The 22,543-nt window shown below is 42.1% G+C and overlaps 2 protein-coding genes across 3 annotated transcripts in view; one reads left to right on the top strand and one right to left on the bottom strand.

Annotated features, from left to right (window-relative positions):
- Nucleotides 1–990, bottom strand: part of LOC118385937 (ubiquitin carboxyl-terminal hydrolase 37-like) — a 31,389-nt gene extending 30,399 nt beyond the window's left edge. The window contains exon 1 of the mRNA XM_035773194.2: nt 970–990. The gene's annotated coding sequence lies outside the window, so the exon portion shown is untranslated. The remainder of the gene's footprint in view (nt 1–969) is intronic.
- On the top strand, nt 180–21,494 carry LOC118385939 (CCR4-NOT transcription complex subunit 9-like). Of its 2 annotated transcripts, none has more exons than XM_035773196.2 (8): nt 180–627; nt 1,381–1,560; nt 2,797–2,912; nt 2,994–3,103; nt 3,233–3,342; nt 3,456–3,554; nt 14,482–14,573; nt 20,559–21,494. In XM_035773196.2, exons 1-8 carry the CDS (start codon nt 610–612, stop codon nt 20,725–20,727), a joined length of 894 nt encoding a protein of 297 aa, XP_035629089.1. In that variant the 5' UTR covers nt 180–609; the 3' UTR covers nt 20,728–21,494. The 2 variants fall into 2 exon arrangements, with proteins under 2 accessions (XP_035629089.1, XP_035629090.1); XM_035773197.2 differs by lacking the exon at nt 180–627 and adding an exon at nt 920–1,040.
- The last annotated feature ends 1,049 nt before the right edge of the window (nt 21,495–22,543 follow it).

Here is a 22,543-nt window from a genome sequence, read left to right as displayed (position 1 = left end):
GAACACATATCACATGTGTTCTCGCGATACTTAACCACGATGAATTGATAACAAAGATGGTGAAAAAAAATGAAGATAGTTCACTCATGCCGTTAAGCATCGCAAAATATGATCAGTTCCGGTTTACTTAACAGGGTGTGTCTACCATAGACACCAATGCAATAGCAGCTGGGTTCTGACTTTTATTGAACCAGAAAACCCCCCAGAAAGAAATAGCGAGTCGGGGGTCTCGCTTCCTTTTCCGTCTCTGATTCAACAAATCAACAAATGAAATGCATAACTGTCTTACTAGCTTCCTATCGGTATCGACCTACCATGTAAACTAAGGGTTATATTTTGTTTAAAGATAATAGCTATGTTGCTTGTGTTATAGCGTTAGACTGCTATAAAGCAGATATCCTTCTCAAACAGAAGTTCGCAGCATGTTGGAATAATAAACGCGCGGGTAAAGGTTTAAACGTAGTTCCAGTTCCGATGTGACCATTGTAGCAAACTAAGACCAAATATATTCTGCTAAAACTAAGCTAGCTAGCTAGGTAACTAGTTGTAGTTTTTGTTTTATTTGTAGCTCAACAGCTTACGGGAGATCATATCCAGACGCTTCAGACAATGCTGGCTACAGGCGCAGTAAGTTTGCAATATTGAATTAGATAGCTAACGTTACATTGTATGCCGTGTTATCTATCAATATACATATTCATTTTGTGTTATGGTTATTTTCTGTCGCCACCCACAAGATCCATGCACAACTCGGGGAGTCCAACCAGTACACATACTACCGATGTGTCGCAAAGCTAAATACTCGGGAGGTCTCTAGTTTACACAGCCCAAACAGGATGGGTATCATTTGTCGAACGTTCCAACAGGAATCTGTTCCTGTAACGTTACAAGGTTGCCAACAAACTACGCATACAAAGTAGTATGATCAATTCACCTAGCTAAGTAGCTGCCGAATAGGCATCAACTCACCACGTAGCTTATCCTTAATGTTTGTCCGTAGGCTACCAGAGTGAGGACAGACATTTTTCGGGATCAACGTGGTGAGTGAAAAACTTTATTAAATGGCCCACTCCCTACCCGGTATCTTATTCTGCCGCTATACAACTTTGTATGTGTTGTTTGTTGGCAACCTTATTGTTGGAATAGATTCCAGTTGAAACGTTGCACAAATTATACCCACCCACCCGTCCGAACACATGATTGCAGTTCGTGCATTGTAAAAATGTAACTAGTTAAGTTAGTAACTAACTTAAGGGGGCAGCAAACCGATCTTGATTTATCTGACGGATGATCCTAGAAAGGGGGGAGCATTCGATGGAATTGTATTACATGCTCAGATGTCATGAGGTTGGTTCACCCCCCCCTGCCCTTTTCTCACAGGCTGCAACCACAGCCCTGGTTCAGGTGGATCGGGAGAAGATCTACCAGTGGATCAACGAGCTGTCTACCCCCGAGACCAGGGAGAATGCCCTCCTGGAGCTCAGCAAGAAGAGGGAGTCTGTCCCTGACCTTGCACCCATGCTATGGCACTCTTGTGGAACCATTGCTGCCCTCCTACAGGTACTAAATATATTATCTTTGCTTACTGTAATAGCTATTTCACATTACTGAGCCGATTAAAGCCAATCTGTAATGCACTGTCATAAGAGGAAAAATACATGTGCATTGTTTTAGGTGGCCTCCCCCTATGTCTGTGTGTCTTAGTCATTGTGGCATTGTGTTCGCTCAGTTGGTAGAGCATGGTGCCAGGGTTGTGGGTACGATTCCCACAGGGGATGTTAGCAGTTTATGTTTTTCTTCTATAACACAGACCCCAATGCAAATCAGAGGGAGAAAAATATATTTATTCAAAGAGAACAAATCATAGTTGTTATGCTGGAAAGTAGATGGTCATTCTTCCCTGTCCTCAGTGTTTTCTCCACTGAACAAAGATACCAGATGTAGTTTATAACACAACCTGTGGTTGACAGATTACAATTACTTACAGTAAAATTGGACCAATGACCAAATACCAAGTATCTCGTTTAAGGCTCAATGTATAGACAAGTCGGACCAATGAGAACTTGCCACATGTCGCTATGAGTCCAAGACCGAAACCCCTACACAGATTCTAAATAGATGTTGAACTGAAAAACAACTATTTCCATTGATCGTTATTTCCCCAATGACCTCTAGTCCTCTGCGTTGTTTATTTATCTTAAAATATTCTTACAGGGTATGAAAATGTATGCACTCACTACTGTAAGTCTCTCTGGATAAGAGCATCTGCTAAATGACGTAAATGTAAAATATTGCTGCGTGAAGGTACCTACAGTGCCTCCTTAAAGACATGCATTTTACCTTTGGCGACTACTAAGTCTTTTTTAAACCTCCAGCATTGTGCTGGATGTGGCGACATGTAGTTCATACATGCATAATCTATGAGCAAAATTACTGTCTTACCTCAATTAGCCATGAAATCGCTAGTTAGAAACTAAGTTTGTTTGGAAGCTTTACTGCGCCATTTTTCCCCCATGTGGGCCATCCCCTATCAATTCAGGTTCTAGCCAATGAGCTTCCGCCTCTAGCTATTTGAGTGGCAACAAGGAAGATGTGCGCACACACAGCAGAGCAGTGGCGTGGTGCACATCCCGTATCTGGACATGTGACGTGGTAGCAATTTTCAGGGACTACTTTTGGCTCGTGAGCACTACTTTCAGATTTACTGGCTAAAAAGTATACAAAAGTACCGCAGAATCTCTTTAAGAGGACGATACTACTTCACATTCTAATTTATTTGCATTCTGTTTCTTTCAGGAAATTGTGAACATCTACCCCTCCATAAACCCACCAACTCTGACAGCCCACCAATCCAACAGAGTATGCAATGCCCTAGCGCTCTTACAGTGTGTCGCCTCCCATCCAGAGACTCGGTAATGCACCATCTTTCTTTTCAATATGTAAATGATTGTGTTATGTGTCTTACACATTCAAAATGTGACCACCTCCTTCAGGTCTGCATTTTTGGCAGCACACATTCCTCTCTTCCTCTACCCCTTCCTGCATACTGTGAGCAAGACACGCCCATTTGAGTACCTGCGCCTCACCAGCTTAGGAGTCATAGGTAACATCCTTTTCTACCTGCTTTTGTCTGCCTGATTCCAATGCACCCGATTGTTCATGCCGCAATTCTCTGGTTTGTTAAAAACACCTGAATGCCTCCAACTGTAGTTTGCTGTTTGTGTTCCTGCAGGTGCTCTGGTCAAAACAGACGAACAGGAGGTGATCAATTTCCTGCTCACCACAGAGATCATCCCTCTATGCCTGCGCATCATGGAGTCAGGCAGCGAACTCTCCAAAACGGTAGCTAATCTATCCAGCTTCTGCCATATTGCCTAAACACATTATGTTACGTGCATATAAACAAAAGGAAATGTATAACCTTTTAGTAATTCTCCCTTTGTCCTCAATGTTAGGTTGCTACTTTCATACTCCAAAAAATTCTGCTGGACGACACCGGGCTGGCGTACATATGCCAGACCTATGAACGCTTCTCTCACGTGGCAATGATTCTTGTAAGTATCATTTGTTTTCAGAGGAAGGTTTAGCACAGCTGTATATACAGGGGGTTGTTCAGCGATAAAACCAGACACGTGAACAAATGGGGCTGTACCTGTGCAGAGCACCTGCCCATTTGACTTCCCAGTTTCCAAAGTGCCCTTTTCTGTGGTGATAAAATTTCCCACAAAATGTTAGTTCTTCTGAACCCACTTGCCCGTAAGTCGTCTTTAAATTGTCATCCATGCATCAGAACCAAAAAGTTCAGCGTCTTGATTGTTGACCAATTACCAATCATCAGCAATGGCGTGCAAAGGGACACGTGCATATCAAGATTAGTGACCAGAAAGAACTTAAATGTGTTTGAATACCCATACTAACATACTACATACAATTCGTTCATTTTAGTATACTGTAAACAAACAGTATCGTTTCAGTTGAGCATAATAGAGCTTTGCCTGCCTACCGGAAGTTGACGCTGTTGCGACGCAACCTCTTGCTAGCTTGTTAGCATAACAAATGACTAGCTAAACATTTTACGATTTCGGGTGTGTTCGTAAATTCAATCTGGATTTCCAGGGTGCACTCTGGGCCTTAGTAAATCCAGAGCGTTGTCAGATTGTCCCTTCGTAAATTCAGAGCGTTTCGCTCTCGGGAGTGTTCAGTGCGCACACTGGACATTCTGGCAGAGGAGTAGACCTCACAACGGCATTCAAGCACCCAAACTAACTGGCTAATGTTGGCTAGCTTGCGAGCTACAGTGCCTTGCGAAAGTATTCGGCCCCCTTGAACTTTGCGACCTTTTGCCACATTTCAGGCTTCAAACATAAAGATATAAAACTGTATTTTTTTGTGAAGAATCATTGCCTGAAATGTGGGAAAAGGTTGCAAAGTTCAAGGGGGCTGAATGCTTTCGCAAGGCACTGTACTTCCAGACACAAATAAGAGAACACCTCACTCTGACAATTTTACTCCCCCCTAGAAGAGCTGGTTCGGCTGTTTTTATGTTGTCCAGAGCGTTGTTGACTAACTGTGCTGCTGGCAACAATATAATTACGTTTTTTGCCAACATTTACTGATAGCAGCCATATTCAACTGGTGTTGAGTGTTCGTAAATTCATCAGTTATTCTGCACTCTGGCACACTCAGACCAGAGTGTCTTGAAATCGGAGTAGATAGCCTGAGCGAATTTAAGAACGGACCCTAGGGTTGATTGGCGCTTTCAATGGCAGTCAAGCACCAAAGCTAATGTTGGCTAGCTACTTTCAGACACAAATGAGAGAACACCTCACTCTCACCATTTTACTCACCCTAGCAGAGCTGGTTAGACTGTTTGTTATCCAGAGCGTTGGTGACTAACTGTGCTGCTAGCAACAATTTAATTACGCTTTTTTTGGCCAACGTTTACTGACACTGGCCATATTCAACGGCGTTTTGTAAATTTATCAGTTATTCTGCACAAGAGTGCTCTGAAATCAGAGTAGCTATCCGGAATTAACCATTTCCATTGAAACGCACAATGACTATACCACTTAGCTAAGAATTATGTGAATAATCGAGTCAATAAACGTTGGGTAGTTAGTTAGCAGATAGTTAATATACTGCCTGGCCAGTTCGATTTATTAGTAGCCAACTAACTGCTGGTACATACTGCTGTAATGCTATGCAGTACGTAAGGATAGCGTAGTTACCTAATTGTCAGCCAACATAACGTGTAACGTAACTTATTTGAAAAGTCATTACTTCATTACATTGCTCAACATTTTCTTAACTTTGATTATAATTAGTTAAAGCAATGAATTTGCATCTGCTCTCGTTGGACTTTGGCTCCATATTTTCTGCCATTTTCTTCAAATCTGAAAACGCTGTGAAACCACGGCCATTTTATGATGAATTGCATTATGGGCCCTAAAAGCACAGAAATAGTGTCCACTGCATGTATACATCATATTTTGGCAAATTTAGTACGACATCCGGTAACTTTTGTCATACTAACTATATCCGTACTATGACCAATAAGCATACTATATACTTAATTCACGTCACAAGTAGTGAGGTTACTATGAGTATTCAAACACAGCCCTTGTTTAATTTCCTCCAATTTTGCCTGGCAAAAACAGAGTAGGCCTACATTTATCATCCATATAAAATACAGTTTAGAAATCTACTACTGACTCATTTTTGCCAGAACAATAGGAACAACAACCTGCAGGGTTGGGGAGTAACAGATTACATTTAATCAGTTATATATAAGGGACTACAAAAAAAGGGTAACTGTAATCCGTTACCAGAAAAAATAATGTAATCAGATTAGATACTTTTGAAAAAGTAGATTACTCCGAGGATTACTTTAATATAGAAAGGATGTTTTTCTCTGTTTTCTCAATGACATTCAAATCAGCATTGAAAAAAGGCGCAAGTTCAAGTTTGTTCCACCTGAGCGAGTCTGACCACAAGTCAGAGACCACTATGATGACACACCAAATCTGTTTGATGGATTTCGCAAAAAGTGCAGGAATAGGCTTGTGGGTTACAGTTCAAGCTATGTCTTCCAATTGTGCGACTTCTGTTGGCATCCAAAGACTATCCAACATGAATAAACGCTTGGCGGTAAGGATGCCAGCAGTGGTGTAGTCTACGGTGATACGGATATCACTTATTGATATCTACAGTTGAAGTCGGAAGTTTCGATACACTTTAGCCAAATACATTTAAACTCAGTTTTTCACAATTACTGACAATAAATCCAAGTAAAAATGTCCTGTCTTAAGTCTGTTAGGATCCCCCTTTTTCCTCCAAACATAATGATGGTCATTATGGCCAAACAGTTCTATTTTTGTTTCAGACCAGAGGACATTTCTCCAAAAAGTACAATCATTGTCTCCATGTGCAGTTGCAAACCATTGTCTGGCTTTTTTTATGGTAGTTTTGGAGCAGTGGCTTCTTCATTGCTGAGCGGCCTTTCAGGTTATGTTTATGTAGGACTCGTTTTGCTGTGGATATAGATACTTTTGTACCTGTTTCCTCCAGCATCTTCACAGGATCCTTTGCTGCTGTTCTGGGATTGATTAGCTCTTTTCGCACCAAAGTACGTTCATCTCTAGGAGATAGAAGGCGTCTCCTTCCTGAGTGGTATGACGGCTGCATGATCCATTGGTGTTTATACTTGCGTACCATTGTTTGTGCAGATGAACGTGATACCTTCAGGCATTTGGAAATTGCTCCCAAGGATGAACCAGATTTGTGGAGGTCTACAAATTATTTTTCCTGAGGTCTTGGCTGATTTCTTTTGATTTTCCTATTATGTCAAGCAAAGAGGCACTGCGTTTGAAGGTAGGCTTTGAAATAGATCCACAGGTACACCTCCAATTGACTCAAATGATGTCAATTAGCCTACCAGAAGCTTCTATAAAGCCATGACATCATTTTCTGGAATTTTCCAAACTGTTTAAAGGCACAGTCAACTTAGTGTATGTAAACGTCTGACCCACTGGAATTGTGATACAGTGAATTATAAGTGAATCTGTCTGTAAACAATTGTTGGAAAAATTACTTGTCATGCACAAAGTAGATGTTCTAACCAACTTGCCAAACGTATAGTTTGTTAACAAGAAATTTGTGGAGCTGCATAGTGCAGATCCCAGCCTATGGAATAAAAGCGGGTCTTTTATTGCTCAATCTAATTCATGCTGATACAAAAAATAAATCCAGAGGCCTAATGGACACATGCTAAAACACACACAGCTTTGATAGTCTTAAAGGGGCAATCAGTAGTTGCTACATACATTAATATATAAGTCCAAAAAAATGTAAATATGTAATTTAATCTTATATGTTGCAGAAAGCGATGGGTTAGAAGAAGCCTACATAACCAACCCGTAAAGTAAAATGTAACTATGTAAACTTTAACATTGATTTATCCTGCAATACATGTAGTTCAATTGGTAACATACATTTGTCTTCTTCTCATGCCTCTTAAGGGAAAAGTAATCTAAAATTAACTGAATGTAGTCAGATTACTGAGTTTGTAATGCTAAAGTTACGTTTATGATGACTATTTTGGACAGGTCACTAGTAACTGATGGATTACATTTAGAAAGTAACCTACCTAACCCTGGCTACCTGCTGATTTGATTGATACTTTTTCATATTTCAGATGGGCCTAGTTTGGGTGGCTACTGATTCTTTGTCTAAAGATATGCAGCCGTAACATCGTACTGCCTTCAATATTAGGGGATGAAGATCTGTAACATATTCTAGTGAATTTACTACAATATTTATAAGGAATAACAACTACCAGGTTGGCAACGAGCACTCTGCAGGCAGGCTGCCCTCCAAAGTGATACGGTGCCTTCAGAAAGTATTCATACCGGTTGACTTTTTTGTTGTAAATTACTTTAATTTAAAGTGGGTTAAATGTTGATATAAAAAATAATAATAATTGTCAATGGCCTACACACAATACCCCATAATCTGAAAACTGAATTGTTTTTGACATTTTTACAAATGAATTAAAAATGTCTTGAGTCAATAAGTATCCAACCCCTTTGTTATGGCATACCTAAATAAGTTCAGGAGTAAACATTTGCTTAACAAGTCACATAAATTGCAGCCTGAACCAGGGAAACCTGGTTCAGTCTGATTTCCACCAGACTCTGGGATGTGAATTCACCTTTCATCAGGACAATAACCTAAAACACAAGTCCAAATCTACACTGGGGTTGCTTGCCAAGTGGCTGACTTCTAGTTTTGATGTAAATCTGTTTGAAAATCTATGGCAAGACTTGAAAACACCTGTAAAAAGGTAGGTGTCAAGCTGCTGGAAACTTAAGCTTATATCCCCATCTTCACATTCCCTCCCCCAGAGTTTGATCTGCTTCACGAATCCACACACGTTGTGGTACATGTTTATAATGTGTGTGTCTTTTACCTTGCGGAGCTAGATTCAGGTTGTTCAGTTTGCTGAACACATCAGCGAGGCGGGCTCCCCAGTCTGTCCTCGAACACAGCCACAAGGGGGTGTGAGTGCTTAGACAGGAAATGACTTACCTCCGCACGCAGCTCAAAAAGCCTCTGAAGCGTTTTCCCTCTGAATAGCCAACAGACGTCGGTGTGAAGCAGTATCTGCTGGTCCTCAGTCATCACAGAGCCTTTCAAATAGTCGGTGATTCAAATGCCTGGAGATGATAAAGTTAATCACTTTCACTGCGTCATTCAAAACATCATGTAACTCTGGACTCATTATCTTGATGGCCAATGACTATGAATGATACAGTGGGATTTAACTTATTTATGTTGGCAATTAATAATTTCGTTCCCAGACATTGATGCAGCACGATCCGTGCACACATGAAAACAGGATTTCCAATCCAGATTGTGTCTGAGAAAAAGTGGTCAATAATGCAAAACACATCCTCACCTGTAGTTCTCCCCGTTAGCTTCTTGCGGAACAGAATGTGCTCATTCATTTCCGAAATGTCTCTGTATCACACACGAAATCAATTGGGCTTCCCCACTGACATCAGTCGATTTGTTCAACCGCAGAGAAAATGTACCTGAATAAAAAATAATCTATTGATCAATATCAACGCCCATGTCATTGATCCTACGGCACACCGTGTTATTTGACAATGGTACAGTCTAAAGTGCATCAGCTGCTGTCTTATCAATCATAGTTTCTGCGAGGATAAGCAATGGATCACGTGCACTTGGTACGAGCATAGGATCAAACGGATCCAACTGGAGAGCAGAGGCCAGGTAGCCAGAGAAATGCGCACACGCAGAAACTAAAGTGAAAAAAGGTAGGCCTTTTCAATTATAAAATAACTAGATATTTCACACCAGTAAATATTTTCTTGCCTTTTCTTTCACATTTTCAAGAATCTTCTCAAGTTTCCTCTGGGACTGCCCACGTATCCCAAGGTTGGGAAACACTGGAATAATTTTTGAACCTATAATTTAATTATACATTCTGTTTTACAGAAAGTGATTCGATCAATTGATAGCCACATAGTCACACATTGTATAATATTACTTCCCAAGCAAATACCTTCTTTTTTTTTTTTACTCCTCTACTTTAGGTCATAGCCATGCTTCTGAATGTCAGAGACAAACCAAAGATATTGCCATGTGCATCACTCACATCTGTTTCTTTTGTTAAACAAATAAAACTATTCTTTGCTTATGACAAGCATACACATGACATGATGCAGCCACCACCATGCTTGAAAATATGAAGAGTGGTACTCCGTGACGTGTTGTGTTGGATTTGCCCCAAACATAACGCTTTGTGTTCAGGACATAAAGTGAATTACTTTGCCACACAAAAGTATGTGGACACCTGCTTGTTGGACTTCTCATTCCAAAATCATGGGCATTAATATGGAGTTAGTCCCCCCTTTGCTGCTATAACAACCTCAACTCTTCTGGGAAGGCTTTCCACTAGATGTTGGATCATTGCTGCGGGGACTTGCTTCCTTTCAGCTTCGAGCGATAGTGAGGTCGGTCATTGATGTTGGGGGATTAGGCCTGGCTCGCAGTCGGCGTTTCAATTAATCCCTCAAATGTTTGATGGGGTTGAGGTCCGGGCTCTGTGCAGGCCAATCAAGTTCTTCCACACCGATCTCGACAAACCAAACCATTTCTGTATGGACCGCACGGGGACATTGTCATGCTGAAACAGAAAAGGGCCTTCCCCAAACTGTTGCCACAAAGTTGGAACCACAGAATCGTCATGAAAGTCATTGTATGCTGTAGCGTTAAGATTTCCTTTCACTGGAACTAAGGGGCCTAGCCCGAACCATGAAAAACAGCCCCAGACCATTATTCCTTCTGCACCAAACTTTACAGTTGGCGCTATGCATTTGGGCAGGTAGCGTTCTCCTGGAATCCACCAAACCCAGATGGTGATGCGGGATTTCATTCCAGAGAACACGTTTCCACTGCTCCAGAGTCCAATGGCGGCGAGCTTTACACCACTCCAGCCGAAGCTTGGCATTGCACATGGTGATCTTAGGCTTGTAAGCGGCTGCTCAGCCATGGAAACCCATTTCATGAAGCTCCCAACGAACAGTTCTTGTGCTGACATTGCTTCGAGAGGAAGTTTGGAAGTCTGTTATAAGTGTTGCAACCCTTTAGATGTTTCCACTTCACAATAACAACACAGTTGACCAGGGCAGCTCTAGCAGGGCAGAAATTTGACAAACTGACTTGTTGGAAAGGTGGCATCCCTATGACGATGTCACTTTGGAAGTCACTCGGCTACGCATGCCTCTCCCTAATGTCAATATGCCTTGTCTATTGCTGTTTTGGTTAGTGATTGTCTTCACTTTAGAGCCTCCAGCCCTGCTCGATATGCCTCAGCTAACCCTCTTGTCCCACCTCCCACACTTGCTGTGACCTCACCTGGTTTAATTGATGTCTCTAGAGACAATTCCTCTCTCATCGTCACTCAATGCCTATGTTTACCTCAACTGTATTCACATCCTACCATACCTTTGTCTGTACATTATGCATTGAATCTATTCTACCGCGCCCAGAAACCGGCTCATTTTACTCTGTCCCGAACGTACTAGACGACCAGTTCTTATAGCCCTTAGCCGTACCCTTATCCTACTCCTCTGCTCCTCTGGTGATGTAGAGGTTAATCCAGTTCCTGCAGTGTCTAGCTCCACTCCCATTCCCCAGGCCCTCTCATTTGTTGACTTCTGTAACCGTAAAAGCCTTGGTTTCATGCATGTTAATATTAGAAGCCTCCTCCCTAAGTTTGTTTTATTCACTGCTTTAGCACACTCTGCCAACCCGGATGTCCTAGCTGTGTCTGAATCCTGGCTGAGGAAGGCCACCAAAAACCCAGAAATGTACATCCTTCACTATAACATTTTCATACAAGATAGAACTGCCAAAGGGGGCGGGGTTGCAATCTACTGCAGAGAAAGCCTGCAGAGTTCTGTTTTACTATCCAGGTTAGGAACCCATATACACAGGCAGTTAGGAAAGCTAAGGCTAGCTTTTTCAAACAGAAATTTGCATCCTGCAGCACAAACTCCAAAAAGTTCTGGGACACTGTAAAGTTCATGGAGAGTAAGAGCACCTCCTCCCAGCTTCTCACTGCACTGAGGCTAGGAAACACTGTCACCACCGATAAATCCACAATAATTGAGAATTTCAATAAGCATTTTTCTACGGCTGGTCATGCTTTCCCCCTGGTCAACAGCCCTGCACCCCCCCACAGCAACTTGCCCAAGCCTCCCTTATTTCTCCCTCACCCAAATCCAGGTAGCTGATGTTCTGCAAGAGCTGCAAAATCTGGACCCCTACTAATCAGCCGTGCTAGACAATCTGGGCCATTTCTTTCTAATATTATCAGCCAAAATTGTTGCAACCCCCCCCATGTTCAATCTCTGCAATTCTGGTTTCCGAGCTGGTCATGGGTGCTCTTCAGCCACACTAAAGGTCCTAAATGATATCATAACCGCCATCGATAAGAGACAATACTGTACAGCTGTATTCATTGATCTGGCCAAGACTTTCGACTCTGTCAATCACCACATTCTTATTGGTTTCTCAAATCACTGCCTCGCCTGGTTCACCAACTACTTCTCTTCTCAGAGTTCAGTGTGTCAAATCGGAGGGCCTGTTGTCCGGACCTCTGGCAGTCTCTATGGGGGTGCCACAGGGTTCAATTCTCGGTAATCTATAAGCCTTTGCTAGGTAAAGCCCCGCCTTATCTCAGCTCACTGGTCACCATAGCAGCACCCACCCGTAGCACGCGCTCCATATTTCACTGACCACCCCCAAAGCCAATTCCTTCTTTGGCCGCCTTTCCTTCCAGTTCTCTGCTGCCAATGACTGGAACAAATTGCAAAAATCACTGAAGCTGGAGACTCATATCTCCCTCACTAACTTTAAGCACCAGCTGTCAGAGCAGCTCACGATTACTGCAGCTGTACATAGCCATCTGTAAACAGCCCATTCAACTACCTCATCCCCATACTGTTTTTTTCTCCTTTGATCCCCAGTGTCTCTACTTGCACATTCATCTTCTGCACATCTATCACTCCAGTATTTAATTGCTAAATTGTAATTATTTCACCACTATGGCCTATTTATTGCCTTACCTCAATTCCATATGTAACTCTGTGTTGTTTGTGTCACACTGTTTGCTTTATCTTGGCCAGGTCGCAGTTGCAAATGAGAACTTGTTCTCAACTAGCCTACCTGGTTAAATAAAGGTGAAATAAAAAAAACTGAGCTCTTCAATAAGTCCATTATACTGCCAATGTTTGTCTATGGAGATTACATGGCTGTGTGCTCGATTTTATACACCTGTCAGCAACAGTTGTGGCTGAAATAGCCAAAGCTACTAATTTGAATGGGTGTCCATATACTAGTGTATCTCCTTCGCATAGATTTGATCAGGCTGTTGATTGTTGCCTGTGGAATCTTGTCCCAGTTGTTGGATATTGGCGGGAACTGGAACAAGCTGCATCTGAAACATGATGAATGATTGACTTGTCTGGTGATTATGCAGGCCATGGAAGAACTGGGACATTTTCAGCTTCCAGGGAATGTGTACAGAGCCTTGCGACATGGGGCTGTGCATTATCATGAAACATGAGGTGATGGCGGCGGATACATTTAGTTTTATTTTAAATGTAATCTTTATTTAACTAGGCAAGTCAGCTAAGATGAAATTCTTATTTACAATGACGGCCTACCGGGGAACAGTGGGTTAACTGCCTTGTTCAGGGGCAGAACAACTGATTTTTTTTTTTACATTGTGTGCCCCCCAAACCCCTCTTTTACGCTGCTGCTACTCTGTTTTTCATGTATGCATAGTCACTTTAACCATATCTACATGTACATACTACCTCAATCAGCCCGACTAACCGGTATGTATCCTCACTACTGTTATAGCCTAGATACTGTATATAGCCTCGCTACTGTTATTCACTGTCTTTTTACTGTTTTTATTTCTTTACTTACCTATTGTTCACCTAATACCTTTTTTGCACTGTTGGTTAGAGCCTGTAAGTAAGCATTTCACTGTTGTATTCGACGCACGTGACAAATAAACTTTGATTTGATTCTATCCAGCAACCTTTCGGTTACTGGCCCAATGCTCTAGCCATTAGACAACCTGCCGCCTCGATGGGCCTCAGGATCTCGTCACGGTATCTCTCTGCATTCAAATTGCCATTGATAAAATGCAATTGTGTTCGTTGTCTGTAGCTTATGCCTGCCCATACCATAAGCCCACCGCCACCATGGGGCACTCTGTTCACAATGTTGACATCAGCAAACCGCTCTCCCACACAACGCCATACACGTGGCCTGTTGTGAGGCCATTTGGACGTACTGCCAAATTCTCTAAAACGACATTGGGGGCAGGTTATGGTAGAGAAAGGAACATTTTAATGATCTTTCAACAGCTCCCTCAAAAATTGATACAGCTGTGGCATTGTGTTGTTTGACAAAACTGCACATTGTAGAGTGGCCTTTTATTGTTCTCGTCACAAGGTGCACCTGTTTAATGATCATGCTGTTTAATCAGCTGCTAGATAATCCATCCACCTGACAGTTGTGGCATATCTTGGCAAAGGAGACATGTAAATTTGTACCCAAAATTTGAGATAAATACGCTTTTTGTGCGTATTGAACATTTCTGAGATTTTAATTCAGCTCATGAAACATGGGACAAACACTTGTATATGTTCCATGTATTTAGGCTTGCCATAACAAAGGGCTTGAAAACTTGACTCTTAAATGTTTATTAATTTGTAAAAATGTCTAAAAACATTGTGTGTAGGCCAGTGACACACACTCTCAATTTAATCCATTTTTAAATTCCGTCTGTAACACAACAAAATGTTAAAATGTTTCTGAAGGCACTATACTATTGTGTTTTTCTACCCCAAACATGTTGATTCCCTTTATTTTCAGGGGAAAATGGTGCTGCAGCTTTCGAAGGAACCATCTGCACGTCTGCTGAAACACGTTGTACGCTGCTACCTTCGCCTCTCTGATAATCCAAGGTAAATTAAGTGTTAAAACAAATCAAATGTATTTACATAGCCCTTCTTACATCAGCTGATATCTCAAAGAGCTGTACAGAAACCCAGCCTAAAACCCCAAACAGCAAGCAATGCAGGTGTAGAAGCACGGTGGCTAGGAAAAACTCCCAAGAAAGGCCAAAACCTAGGAAGAAACCTAGAGGAACCAGGCCAGTCCTCTTTTGGCTGTGCCGGGTGGAGATAACAGAACATGGCCAAGATGTTCAAATGTTCATAAATGACCAGCATGGTCAAATAATAATAATAATAATAATAATAATGATCACAGTAGTTGTCGAGGGTGCAGCAAGTCAGCACCTCAGGAGTAAATGTCAGTTGGCTTTTCATAGCCGATCATTAAGAGTATCTCTACCGCTCCTGCTGTTTCTAGAGAGTTGAAAAAAGCAGGTCTGGAACAGGTAGCATGTCCCTTAACAGCACTTTAAAGAGATTCTCTGATACTTTTGTATACTTTTTAGCCAGTAGTTCTGAAAGTAGCGCTCACTTGCCAAAAATTGGTCCCTAAAAATTGCTTACCACGTCACATATGTGCACCATGTCATTGCTCTCTCTCGCTCTGCTGTGTGCATCTTGCTAGCTGTCACTCAAATGGTGAGGTGCTGAAGCTCATTGGCTAGAATACTTACTAGTCGTCAAAGTCCCAGAGCATGTCTTTAACACCAGCAGGTATAGGCTTATGCATTATGATGCTGTTATAATGCACTGTATAATGCACTGTTATAATGTGTTAGTACTTTCTCATAATGATCTTGTCTAAAATGTGCAGAATCTTAACATATGAGATATTAGAAAGGGGAAGCTTCACTTGTTCTCTTTGTTGGTGCACTGTCTCTTCATGTCCATCAAGAGGAGCTGTGCCATGAATGTCATTTAAGCCAGGAGGTCACTGTGTCAGTCAGAGATGCAGTGCATTCCGAAAGTATTCAGACCCCTTCCATTTTTCCACATTTTGTTATATTACAGCCTTATTCTAAAATGGATTAAATAAAAAATAAAATCCTCAATCTATACACAATACCCCATAATGAAAAAGTGAAAGCAGGTTTTTAGAAATGTTTGCAAATTTTTTTTTTTTTAACATTCCTTATTTACATAAATATTCAGACCCTTTGCTATGAGGCTCTATATTAAGCTCAGGTGCATCCTGTTTCCATGGATCATCCTTGAGATGTTTCTACAACTTGATTGGAGTCCACCTGTGGTAAATTCAATTGATTGGACATGATTTGGAAAGGCACACACCTTTCTATATAAAGTCCCACATTTGACAGTGCATGTCAGAGCAAAAACCAAGCCATGAGATTGATGGAATTGTCCCTAGAGCTCCGAGACAGGATTGTGTCAAGGCACAGATCTGGGGAATGGTACCAAAACATTTCTGCAGCATTGAAGGACCCCAAGAACACAGTGGCGTCCATCATTCTGAAATGGAAGAGGTTTGAAACCACCAAGATTCTTCTTAGAGCTGGCTGCCCGGACAAACTGAGCAATCGAGGGAGAAGGGCCTTGGTCAGGGTGGTGACCTAAGAACCCGATGGTCACTCGGACAGAGCTCCAGGGTTCCTCTGTGGAGATGGGAGAACCTTCCAGAAGGACAACCATCTCTGCAGCACTCCACCAGGCATTTATGGTAGAGTGGCTAGACCGAAGCCACTCCTGTAAGAGCCACTTGACAGCCCGCTTGGAGTTTGCCAAAAGTTACCTAAAAGACTCTCAGATCATGAGGAACAAGATTCTCTGGTCTGATGAAACCAAGATTGAACTCTTTGACCTAAATGCCAAGCCTCACGTCTGGATGAAACCTGGCACCATCCCTACGGTGAAGCATGGTGGTGGCAGCATCATTCTGTGGGGATGTTTTTCAGCAGCACACTGGGAGACTAGTCAGGATTGAGGCAAAGATAAACATAGCTAAGTAAAGAGATCCTTAATGAAAACCTGCTCCAGAGCTCTCAGGACCTCAGACTGGGGCGACGGTTCACCTTCTAACAGGACAACGACCCTAAGCACCACAGCCAAGACAAAGCAGGGGTGGCTTCGGGACAAGTGTCTGAATGTCCTTGAGTGGCCCAGCCAGAGCCCAGACTTGAACCCGATCTGGACATCTCTGGAGAGACCTGAAAATGGCTGTGCAGCGACGCTCCCCATCCAACCTGACAGAGCTTGAGAGAATCTGCAGAGTAGAATGGGAGAAACCCCCTAAATCGAAGGATACCGAATGATCAAACTTGACTCCAAGGTTGGAGATGACAAAGGACAGGTGGATGGCCTGCTTGGGTGTCCGAATAAGCATAGCATTAGTCTTGTTACTGTTCAACTGGAGGAAGTTCTTTCTCATTCATCCATGCCCTGATGTCCTCTAGGCAGCTGCTGACTTTTGCTAGGGCAGAGATGGTGTCTGGTTTGGTGTTATTTTAAATTTTGGTATCGTTAGCGTAGCAGTGGAAGTTGATGTTATAATCTCTGAGGATTTGGCCGAGAGGGAGCATGTAAATTAAAAACAGAATAGGCCCCAGCACTGACCCCTGTGGGATACCGCATGTGAAGGCAGACTCATGGGATCTGGACTCTCCAGTACTGTTGATAGGAAGGGGAGGTTGGAGATGGACCTGTAGCTTGATAGGATGTCCTGATCAAGGATGGGTTTCTTGAGTAAGGGGGTGACCTACTGCTGTTTTGAAGATCGATGGTACCTCTCCGGGCAGCAGCAGTGCTGCGTACTCACGCATTGGGCATGAGACACACATTTGACCTTCTTCACAAGCTCAAGAGCCATACCTTTTATTTCTCACTCATTGAAAAACAGTACTGCTTTTATTTTGTAATTCAGTGCATTAACTTCAACTGTGCATTCCACATCACAAGCAATGTAACTGGCAACTTCACGCTGGAGATGCATAATTTTCCTGTCACCACACTATGAACCGCGTCAGATTGAAACTTGTGATTGGTTTAGTAAGGGTCCAAGACCACGGCCTCCACAATCACCCGACCTCAACCCAATTGAGATGGTTTGGGATGAGTTGGACTGCGAATGAAGGAAAAGCAGCCAAGTGTTCAGCATATGTGGGAACTCCTTCAAGACTGTTGGAAAAGCATTTTACAGGTGAAGCTGGTTGAGAGAATGCCAAGAGTGTGCAAAGCTGTCAAGGAAAACGATGGGTACTTTGATGAATCAATCAAATATTTTGATTTGTTTAACTTTTTGGGGGGGGTTACTACGTGATTCCATATGTGTTATTTCATAGTTTTTACGTCCTCACTATTATTCTACAATGTAGAAAATGGTACAAATAAAGAAAAACCCTTGAATGAGTAGGTGTGTTCAAACTTTGGACTGGTAATGTATATAAAAAGTAGGGCTGACTCCATTTAGCCGACTGGTCAATTGTTTGGAAATGACTACTAAAACGAGAGGATCAATGAACATTGATTCTGGTAAATGAATTATCAGTATATTGCACGCAGCATTTCAGTACCAACATCATTTTAGCCTGTTATACTAGCTGTCAAGTTTGTGTTTTTATAAATGTGCAATATGCATCAAAAACAATTGTGTGTGTATATAGGGAACTGGCAACTCGTTCTCATTCTGAGAAATTAGGTAGGCCACTTGATTTCAACGTCGGAACAAAGTGGACAGACAAGCATGCTGTTCAAACAGTTGGAGATGGACAGAGTGGTGTGTTCCATAACAATTCAACTGTTCTGCCTTGTTAGCTAGCAAATAGTTTGAAGTTGGCTAAACTTGAAATATGAAGAATAGCTGACTACTCACTAGGAAGTGAGCTTGTGCTTGAGCGATTGTGACCTGTATTAATGTTCTATTATACCTGCTGAAGATAAATATTCATTACATTTTTCTTAAATGTGGGGTTATTTATTCTAATCAAATGTCACATGAACATATTCAAACCCCCAGTTTTTGGGAGACATAGATCAGGTGGCCAACCCTCTTGTAGAGCTACCTCCAATCAGGATTTTCTATGGTCCTGTTTTAAAGGATTAGTTCACCCATATGAATTAGATATTTACATGTTGGTTTCTTATTGACAAGGAAAGACTGCAATCCATCCTATGGTTAGTCAATAGCCACCCTCACCAACCATTTAATATTAGCATTTTCTAATGCTCTAAATGTTAGCATCTCATGCCCAAATCATTTCTAAGTAACTTCAGATCAGGTCGACAAGTTTTGATTGTGTATTCAACTTTAAAAGTATCCTGAATACACCTTACCTGTGCTAAAACACTCTGGTCATGGGCCTTAAATGCTGACCACACAATAAATGTACACATACATGTCATTCAATCATTGCATCCAAACTGCTCGCGCACGTCAACAAGCATTTGCGTAGCCATGGGCTAAAATAGAACTTGGTTCTATTTGTGATGCTTGATGCGCTGCAAGTTCCGCCTCCCCAATCTCCTCATTGGTTTTTAGGAGCATATACCCACATGGGTGATTGAAGGATGAACTGAGGTCCACAGTCCAGTTGGTGTTGGTCATGCACCTTAAAGTTGGTTGCCAACCACCATATAAAGTCCAGAGTAAGAAGACCTGAAGGAGGAGAGCTTACTAGAAACAAAATCGGTTTACCCTTTTATCTGTGGATTAATTGTCGGAGTAGAGGACCTTGTGCATTTCAGGTAAAATAACAACCCAATGTTTATATCCCAGGACAAATTAGTTAGTAACAGCAAGCTAGCTAACTAAATTGCCATGAATGTTTAATGCTTTTCGACCTGTCCCCAAATTAATATAGTTGGTTCAGTGTTCATTTTGATATTTCAACCTGCGTGTCCTGAACTCGTCTGGTGTGGATGGACAAAACCAACATGCTCATGATGCTGGATGCTTGCCCTGTTGAGTCAGCATGTTAGCCATGTGAAAATATGTAGAATAGCTGGAAATTGGCTTTAAAACATTTATATATTGTTGTACGGGGGTGTACACCCAGACCCCACGGTTAGAGGGTGGAACCATTGACATTCACAATATGAAATCTCACTCTGAGCTGTCTTCAAAGGTTGGCAGCCCTGCAGCAGGGACTTGTTGATCAGGGTAGTGATGAACATAAGCAGGCTAGATGAGCAGGTTTTGAGTTGGGATAGGGAGCAAGTGGTGGCCTTCATTTGATAAATGTTTGACTGCACAGCGGAGGATATAACTTCTGTAAAGTTGCTGAGGGGGAGGGGTAGTCTGTAAGATGCAGTTAGTAAACTACAAAGGCTGCCACGGCAACCATGGATCTCATGTTGTTAAGAATATCTTAGTCGTTGGTCTGGGGGTGGGGGGGTGAGCAATGAAACTACTGTGTTGAGGTGAATGTATCACATAGCTGCCTGTAGCTCTACCTTGTAACAGGAAATTGATACTCCCTTCATCTTATAGAGGAGTGTGGGTGGTGGATGTTAAGTTAGTGGCAGAGGCGGACTGGCCATCAGGCATTTCAGGCAAATAGGCTTGTCCATTTTTAGCCCACTGAGCTGATCTAAATTTTTGCGCAACTTTTTAAGTTTCTGGCTAATACTGGGAGTCTCAAGGAAATAAATGGGCCGATTGGGGGGCCTTGAGGGGGAAAAAACGGGCCGGTGTGTTACAAATCCCTGGGCCAATTTCTGGTCCCAGTTCGCCACTGTATATGGACCTACAGTCTCTCTTACACTTACCCAGTTGTCTCAGATACACAAAGAGGAGTGAACAAGAGCAGGGGTGGGTGGGGGGATGTACTGCAGTCCAGGGTCATGTTCAGAAGCCTAACGTTCTTGAACGTTGAAGACAGGAATGCCATGGAGAGTCGACATGATTCCTTCTTCAGAGTTGTTTGTTCTTTGTTCTAGCATATTCCTATCTAAATGTTAGCCAACGTTGTTTCCTGATGAACGTGCCCCTAATATATTTGGTGTTCTGTTCACTCATTACATCTAACCTCTGACCCCCAGAGCGCGAGAAGCACTGCGCCAGTGCCTGCCTGACCAGTTGAAGGATGCCACATTCGCCCAGGTGCTAAAGGACGACACCACCACCAAGCGCTGGCTGGCCCAGCTGGTCAAGAACCTGCAGGAGGGCCCGGTGACGGACGGCCGAGGCATCCCCCTGACCGCACAGTAACCTCATCAACCCCTTTCACACTACCTGAGGAACAGTACCGTGCTGGCAGAGCCACAGAAGAAAAACATGATTAGTACTAATTTTAAAGTACCCGTGTTAATATTTAAGAGTAAATGTTCTATAAGAGGTGCCGGTACTCAAGAGTGGAAAATAATAGGCTCCGGTACTCTGTAGTGGTGTGCGCCTGTCCAATTTAACCACTGTCCAAGACCAGGAGAAGATGATGCTGTGTAGAACCATAAACTCTGTGGCTCACTTGTTGTTGCCGCTCACCTGGCATTCTCCCTGAGACGTTCTCTCAATGCTTCCTCAATGCTTATGGAGGTGTTTGCGTAACATTTCAACAGGGTAGAACATTGACGTCATCAAATAGGAAATCAACATTGGTCTGGTTTTAACCTGGTGTTTCCCACTGTCTTTGTTCTGTCCTGAACCAAAACCACTACAGGCATTTTCTACCTGTTTTTTTAAAATATTTGTATATATGTTTTCTTTTAAACATCTAGAGCAGGGTTCCCTGAATTTGGCCCACGGGAGATTTTATTTGTCACCCCAAGGTCCCCAGAAACCCCCAAAAACGTGTAATTGTAATGCATTTTCTTTTTACTGTTGTACATAATACTGTAAAAACACCAGTAAATCAGCTTTAAGTGAATTGGGAAATCTGTTCCAAAGTATTCCCATGTATAATAGAGCTACTGTATGTGATGGTATACAAATGTAAACAAGGTTTTTAATAAATATTATATCTGTTTGGGCTTCTTGCAGTCAATTTGCAGTCTACACATTATTTCTAATAATGTTCCGGCCCCCTGACCATCCACTCAAGACAAATCTTGCTTAGGGCCCACAAAAGGTGGCTCTGCATCAACAGAGAGCTACCTTTTTGCTTCGGAGTTATAGGAGCTATACGTTGAACATATCTACTGTAACGTATTCCAAAACAAAGCCCCAATCTCAGCAAAAAAAACGCTTACTTTCTTGAATTGTTGAAGGAATAACTGTTTGTCCTCTATTAATGGAAAATGAGATTTCAAATGTGATTTCCGAGTTATTGTAAATTATCTGAGCGCAGGTTATTGAAGAGAAGAAAGGTTTCCCTTCACTTGTACATTAGCCTTTAACAGCTTTTAGCCTACCATTTCCGCCATAGGGACCATTAACAATACAAGGGAGGGATTTTCATTTTGTTATTGGGGTAAATTCCATTTGTAAATAAACTGAATCCCTAGAGGATCTCTGCTCAAATCTTTAATGTGCTTTCCTGTCGGGAAAGTGCCCATAAATGTTTTTTTTATATCCACCTATCTGGAGCGCTCCATTTTATGTTACAAGTGAGTGTGCATTAGGAAAATGAGAATGACATTTTGTAGATATCGAAAATATATTATGATTTAAAAAATATAGGTGTTATACTATGTGAAATAAATTGTACTGATTGCAAAGTCATTTCTTTAAATACTGCTACTACGAGTGAAATGGGGTTGCATCTTCTAGTTGCAAAGGGGCAATTGCAAATTATACCCACACTCCAGGATTTTCAACTAATGTTTTCCGTTAGATATCCAAAGAAAGGTTTGGTCCACAGGAGGGTAGAATTCTCATAAGAGTGATATGTGATGCCGTGAAAGCTGTTCCCACGGCTCATTCTACCACTCTGGTCTCTTGACTGCAGTGCATGGGCACACAGCCAAATGGGATGGCGCTTTCTCGATTAGGTCCTTTCTCTTTAGCGTAACTCACTCTACCATTTCCTACCATGTTTTCAGATATGGTACCAGTCATTGTACCAGTGCTAAGTGGGTAAATACAGACA

This window comes from Oncorhynchus keta, chromosome 7, assembly GCF_023373465.1.
Source record: "Oncorhynchus keta strain PuntledgeMale-10-30-2019 chromosome 7, Oket_V2, whole genome shotgun sequence".
In the NCBI taxonomy this organism is placed as follows: Eukaryota; Metazoa; Chordata; class Actinopteri; order Salmoniformes; family Salmonidae; genus Oncorhynchus; species Oncorhynchus keta.
This window is presented reverse-complemented; position numbering and strand designations above follow the sequence as displayed.

Bases quoted from the DNA above. Each gene is read 5' to 3' on its own strand.
- LOC118385939 (XM_035773196.2), top strand. The intron at 1,561-2,796 runs GTACTAAATATA...TGTTTCTTTCAG, and splicing joins CCATTGCTGCCCTCCTACAG to GAAATTGTGAACATCTACCC. The intron at 3,343-3,455 runs GTAGCTAATCTA...CCTCAATGTTAG, and splicing joins GCAGCGAACTCTCCAAAACG to GTTGCTACTTTCATACTCCA.